Genomic DNA, 6,742 nt, shown 5'->3' with positions numbered 1-6,742 from the left:
CAGAGTCATGAAGGACCACGTGCTCTGTGGAAAAATGCGTGTTGGCCTGCAGGGAGAGTTTTTTCTACAGTACCACGAGTGGCCACTGAACTAAATGTGCTTCAAGGCTGAGCAATGTTAATGTAATATATCCATTGTTCGGACCGCAGTTTCCGGAAGTAACACGGAAGCCAGTAACAGGCGAACGACTCACAACTGAATGGTGCCGCCATTTTGGATCCAGCATCCAGTTTTATATGCAGCAGCAGCAGCAGCAGAAGAAGCAGCAGCAGCAGCAGCAGAAGAAGCAGCAGAAGAAGCAGCAGAAGAAGAAGAAGCAGCTTGTTTCTTGTAGTTTGATCAAGTGTTCGAACAGAATCTCGTGATTAAACTGATCTGAGGTAAGATTATTACCTGTTGTTATAGTGACGATTAGTTTGTGAAAAGTGTTCTGGTTCAAGTCTTTATACACGACACTCCTTTAGAGTTAGCATTAGCCGGTCACTGTTAGCTCCCAACTAATATAAACTTCACAAAGTCTCTGCCCATTCACGGTTAGTTCCGGTCACTCGCAGCAGGCGACGGGACTTTACCGACGGCCCGGATGGTCCGTGAACGTTTCATCACAAATATTAACAACAAATAACAAACAATATACAAACCTTTCACTCCACTCAGTAGCTTCCGCTAGGCTAATAGTGGCTTTAAAGTTCAGTTAGCCTGCAGCAGCTAAATGCTAACAGTCAGTGAGTGACAGTGAATATATTGTAGTAACGTTTTAAATCTTTAAATATACATGTGAGTGTAAAACAGTTAATATGTTGAATATACAATATACACTGCTCAAATGAAGGGAACTCTAATGAATTAAAGTTGAGAATCTTTACTGAAGAACAAGATGATGTCATTAATCCATCGAGGGCTGGATTCAAAAACAGCTGAGAATCAAAGTAAAATATTAAAATCACAACTGATCTAACATGTGAGAATTTTATCAGGCAGCTCATCATGTGAACAAGTGTGTGTGTTTGTGTGGCCCCCACCTGCCTGTTGGAACCCCCCACTGCATCTGGGCTCCTGCAAGACCTGGAGCAGGGCATCAGTGAACAGGTGGACAGGTTGTGGTGCTACATGGTGGTATCGTATGGTCCGATACAAAACGTCACATAGATAACTGGGTTCAGAGGCTCAGTCAACGGCATCAATGCCTTCGTCATCCAGGAGCTGCCGAAACACTCACATGAGGCCCGGCATTGTCCTGCACCAGGAGGAACCAGGAGGGACCAGGACCCACTGCACCAGGAGCGACCAGGGCCACTGTACCAGGAGGAACCAGGGCCACTTTACGAGGAATGAACCAGGACCCACTTTACCAGGTTGGAACCAGGAGGAACCAGGACCCACTTAACCAGGATGGAACCAGGAGGAACCAGGATCCACTGCACCAGGAGGAACCAGGTGGGACCAGGGCACACTGAACCAGGAGGAACCAGGAGGGACCAGGGCACACTGAACCAGGAGGGACCAGGGCCACTGTACCAGGAGGAACCAGGGCCACTGCAACAGGAGGGACCAGGGCCACTGTACCAGATTGAACCAGGACCCACTGCACCAGGAGGAATCAGGGCCACTGCACCAGGAGGAACCAGGAGGGACCAGGGCACACTGAACCAGGAGGAACCAGGAGGGACCAGGGCCACTGTACCAGATTGAACCAGGACCCACTGCACCAGGAGGAACCAGGGCCACTGCACCAGGAGGAACCAGGAGGGACCAGGGCACACTGAACCAGGAGGAACCAGGAGGGACCAGGGCACACTGAACCAGGAGGAACCAGGAGGGACCAGGGCCACTGTACCAGGAGGAACCAGGGCCACTGCAACAGGAGGGACCAGGGCCACTGTACCAGATTGAACCAGGACCCACTGCACCAGGAGGAATCAGGGCCACTGTACCAAGAGGAACCAGGAGGGACCAGGGCCACTGTACCAGGATGAACCAGAAGGGACCAGGACCCATGGAACCAGGATGAACCAGGAGGGAACAGGACCCACTGTACCAAGAGGAACCAGGGCCACTGCAACAGGAGGGACCAGGACCCACTGTACCAGGAGGAACCAGGAGGAAGCAGGGCCACTGCAACAGGAGGGACCAAGGCCACTGTACCAGGAGTAACCAGGACCCACTGCACCGGGGGGGACCAGGGCCACTGTACCAGGAGGGACCAGGGCCACTGTACTAAGAGGGACCAGGGCCACTGTACAAGGATGAACCAGGGGGGACCAGGACCCACGGAACCAGGATTGACCAGGAGGGACCAGGACCCACTCTACCAGGAGGAACCAGGGCCACTGTACCAGCATGAGTTCTGACAGTCTAACAGCAGTCAGGGGACCGTTGTCTTTGCGACCCCTCCAGACATCACTGACCATCACTGAACGGCTCTTGCTGGATGATGTCACAGGCAACAGAGCGTTCACCAGACGTCTCCAGACTCACATGTCAGTCACATGTGCTCAGTGTGAACCTGCTCTCATCTGTGCTGAGCAGATACAGGTGCTGCTGCTGGGTTGATGCTCTTCTCTCCAGCTCCTGGTGCAACAGTCGTCCGGTCGTCCGACAGTCGTGTCTTGGTGTGACAGTCCTTCATTTCTTTGTTATTTTAGTAATTTGTAGAATATATAATGTGAATATACCACTTCATGTTTAACAATTGTGTTTTTGTGACTGACAGATGTATTACTATCGACATGAAAACACTGAGGTCGGCTGCTGCTACAAATATCTCATGTTCAGCTACAACATCATCTTCTGGGTGAGTCACACAAACACACACACACACACACTCTCTCACACTTACACAATCACACAAACACTCACACTCTCACCATGGCGTGTTGTATCGGCCTCAGACAGTCGTGTTTTGCCTTTCAGGCTGTTGTTAAACAGGAAGTGATGTCATGACTTCCTGTGTGGTTGAACAGGAAGTGTGAGCTGTTCTGAAACTTCCTGAGCCCCAATGTTGTTTGAACCTGGACTTGGACCCGTGACGTTGTTTTAATAAAAAGACGTAAAAAGTAAAATCTGTTTTCAGAAACACATGAAATTAACAACCTCATTCATGTGATGATGTCATCGCTGGATGAGTCTTGAACATCAAAGATGTGAAAACCTAAGACTTTTAATATTTACAATAACTTAAGAATCAATGTCAATGAAAGAGGTCTCATTCTTTTTCAGTAGTGTGTTACTGTAACTTGAGTAACTTACTGTTACTGTTGATATTTCTAACATGTGCAGAGCTTTCAGTCAGAGTCCATGTTCCTCCTGTGGAGAATAGTGTGACAGTGAAGCTGTTCAACATCTGCACAGAGACATTAACATCTGTTTGTGTTGCAGTTGGCTGGAGTTGCCTTCATCGCGGTTGGTTTCTGGGCCTGGAGTGAAAAGGTGAATTCAAACCCACAGTCAGTAATAATTATTGTAAACATGAACTTATGAACATGAAGTTATAATTCTGCTCTGCCTCTACTCAGGGAGTTCTGCTGGACCTGACCCAGGTGACCCAACTGCATGGTTTCGATCCAGTGTGGTTGGTCCTGGTGGTCGGTGGAGTGACCTTCATCCTGGGCTTCGCTGGCTGTGTGGGAGCTCTGAGAGAAAACATCTGTCTGCTCAAGTTTGTACGTTAGAAACATCTGGATACTTTAGTTTGTACCTTAAAATACATCTTGACACTTTAGTTTGTACGTTAGAAACATCTGGAGACTTTAGTTTCTATGTTAAAAATATCTGGACATTTAAGCTTGTCCGTTAGAAACATCTGGACACTTTAGTTTGTACGTGAGAAACATCTGGACACTTTAGTTTGTATGTTAAAAAACATCTGGACACTTAAGCTTGTCCGCTAAAAACATCTGGACACTTTAGTTTGTACGTAAGAAACATCTGGACACTTTAGCTTGTTCGTTAGAAACATCTGGACACGTTAGTTTTTACGTTAGAAACATCTGGATGTTCAATATGTTTCTTTCTCCGTCAGTTCTCAGGCGTGATCGGATTCATCTTCTTCCTGGAGCTCACGGCCGCAGTTCTCGCCGTGGTTTTTCAGAGTCAGGTCAGAGAATGGATCAACGACTTTTTCCTGGCGAATGTCAAAGCGTACAGAGACGACATTGACCTGCAGAACCTCATCGACTCTCTGCAGAAGATGGTACCTGGTCACTGTCTTTACTCTGGTTCTTTTAGTTTATCTTTGTTCTGTAACAGAACCACTGCTTTGGAACCTTGAACCTTTAGGATCTTTTGGTTCTGTAACAGAACCACTGCTGTGGAACCTTGAACCTTGAGGATCTGTTGGTTCTTTTTTCCAGTTGACTGATGTTTGTTCTGTAACAGAACCACTGCTGTGGAACCTTGAACCTTTAGGATCTGTTGGTTCTTGTTTCCAGTTGACTGATGTTTGTTCTGTAACAGAACCACTGCTGTGGAACCTTGAACCTTTGGATCTGTTGGTTCTTGTTTCCATTTGACTGATGTTTGTTCTGTAACAGAACCACTGCTGTGAAACCTTTAGGATCTGTTGGTTCTTGTTTCCAGCTGACTGATGTTTGTTCTCTAACAGAACCATTGCTGTGGAACCTTGAACCTTTGGATCTGTTGGCTCTTTTTTCCAGTTGACTGATGTTTGTTCTGTAACAGAACCACTGCTGTGGAGCTCAGGAACCGAGCGACTGGGATCTGAATGTGTATTTCCGTTGTAACGAGACTCATCGCAGCAGAGAGAAATGTGGCGTTCCGTTCTCCTGCTGCATCGCTGATCCTGCTGTGAGTTTATTTCTGATCAATACTGATCGATACACATCATTGGTCACCATGGTTACATAGAATATAACCAGTGTTTACGTTTCAGGACTCTGTGGTGAACACTCAGTGTGGCTACGACGTGAGAAACAAACCACAGGTGAGGTTCTCCGGAGAACGTGTGGTGATTTCATGACAGGAACATGTTCTCACGTGTTCTATATTCCTGCAGAGCGAGTGGAGTGAACACATCTACATCAAAGGCTGCATCGCAGCGCTGGAGGACTGGTTACCTGGCAACCTGTACACGGTGGCCATCGTCTTTGTCGTCATCTCTCTGCTTCAGGTACAAATACACACATCATACTACTACAACTGTACGAATAGACACATTATACTACTACTTCTGTACACATTGAGTACTACAGCTGTCTGTCTGTCTCTCTGTCATCTGTCTGTCTCTCTGCTGACCTGTTTCTGTCACCTGTCTGTCTGCTGACATGTCTCTCTCTGTGGTCAGATGGTGGGGATCTACTTGGCGAGGACGTTGATCTCCGACATCGAAAAGTCCAAATTCAGCTACTGACGTCAAGGTTGACGTGGGCATGGCTTATACTCCAGGGGGCGTGGCTTTACACCAGGTGTTACTGGACCAAGTCTCTTGTGCCGCTCTGTATCTTTACTGATGATGATGTTGCTATGGTGACGCTGGTCCGTTTGTTTACGTCGACTCCACCAAACTGCCTTTTTCTTTCCTTTCACACGTTTCTCCTCTTCTTCTTATTGAACCTCTGTGATCTTCCACCTGATTGGCTGTCGACCCTTCAGTGCCTTGTCTGTAGCGGAGAGTCGCGACAACAGAAGTTCAACATGCAGCTCGTCACATGACTCATGTCGACTTCAGATAGTTCCTGAAGTTTGAATCATTATTCAGAGACAGAACTGGTCGTCAATAAATGTATTGACTAACGATAAAGCAGAGCGACATGCCAATGTAGTTCCTCTATGAAGTTAGTCAATACATTTTTTTAAATCATAAATAATCATAAATCATAATCCACTAACATGTTGATTTGATTCAGATGTGTTGATAATAAACAATCTGATTGTTGAAATGTCTAAACACAGACGAGGCTCCGTGACCCGACTGATGCTTGTCGCTACTCTCTCTCTCTCTCAATGGCTCTGGTCTGTGGTAGAGTCAGTGATGTCATCCAGGTGTGATACAGCAGGTGAAGTGACATTTCAAAATAAAAGTACATTGATCAGCTGACTGAGTCATCACGTCTGAAAAAAAACCCAAACAATCAGCTACGAGTAGAACAAAGACCATGTAACATATTATAAACATGTTCTCTGTATGAACATGTTTATACAATGTTACATGTAAGAACAGGAGCGAATCTTCCATTGGTTGTTGCAGGTGAAACAAGAAAGTTCATTCTTTCAGCATCCAGGTTCTCACTGTTCCTCTGTAGTACAGTGTGTAGTACACAGTGTATCAGTACAGTACTTTCTTGACACTGGACTCATGTGAACAAGCTTTGAATAAATGTGTGTGTGTGCGTGCGTGCGTGCGTGTGTGTGTGTGTGCATGCGTGCGTGCGTGTGTCTTTTATTCTGAAGGGATTCTGTTTTTTATAAAAGTGAATTTCTACTTTTTTATATTCAAAAAAATAAAACAAAAGTTTGGTCTGACCGTGTTGTTTGTTTTCTTTGGTCATTTAACAATAAAACATTATAAATATAAAGATTCATATTAAATGTTTAGTGCCTGTATTGATCATAAAGTGATTTATTGATTACAATCTGCTGATCAGTGAGTGACGTCATGTTTACCTGAAGAAACAAATAAAAACCTGCCTCTGATTTTATTTTTAATATTTGATAAATTTCACCTCTTTGTCATCGGTCAGATTACATGATTAGAACTCATGTTAATAAATCAGGATCAAAAGAA

General features: G+C 45.6%; 1 protein-coding gene across 2 annotated transcripts; it reads left to right on the top strand.

Annotated features, from left to right (window-relative positions):
• The first annotated feature begins 79 nt into the window (after positions 1-79).
• tspan14 (tetraspanin 14) lies at positions 80-6,407 on the top strand. 2 transcript variants are annotated; one of them, XM_035605282.2, is made up of 9 exons: positions 80-380; positions 2,714-2,794; positions 3,379-3,429; positions 3,516-3,662; positions 4,022-4,192; positions 4,681-4,806; positions 4,892-4,942; positions 5,015-5,128; positions 5,303-6,407. In XM_035605282.2, exons 2-9 carry the CDS (start codon positions 2,714-2,716, stop codon positions 5,366-5,368), a joined length of 807 nt encoding a protein of 268 aa, XP_035461175.1. In that variant the 5' UTR covers positions 80-380; the 3' UTR covers positions 5,369-6,407. The 2 variants fall into 2 exon arrangements, with proteins under 2 accessions (XP_035461175.1, XP_035461174.2); XM_035605281.2 differs by lacking the exon at positions 80-380 and adding an exon at positions 2,548-2,612.
• The last annotated feature ends 335 nt before the right edge of the window (positions 6,408-6,742 follow it).

Source organism: Scophthalmus maximus, chromosome 10 (assembly GCF_022379125.1).
Source record: "Scophthalmus maximus strain ysfricsl-2021 chromosome 10, ASM2237912v1, whole genome shotgun sequence".
Taxonomy (NCBI): Eukaryota; Metazoa; Chordata; class Actinopteri; order Pleuronectiformes; family Scophthalmidae; genus Scophthalmus; species Scophthalmus maximus.
Note: the sequence above shows the minus strand (reverse complement) of the source record. Positions and strands in the feature narration are given on the sequence as shown.

Bases quoted from the DNA above. Each gene is read 5' to 3' on its own strand.
- tspan14 (XM_035605281.2), top strand. From the start codon at position 2,553: ATGCTCTTCTCTCCAGCTCCTGGTGCAACAGTCGTCCGGTCGTCCGAC. The intron at 4,807-4,891 runs GTGAGTTTATTT...TTTACGTTTCAG, and splicing joins GCTGCATCGCTGATCCTGCT to GACTCTGTGGTGAACACTCA. The intron at 4,943-5,014 runs GTGAGGTTCTCC...ATATTCCTGCAG, and splicing joins ACGTGAGAAACAAACCACAG to AGCGAGTGGAGTGAACACAT.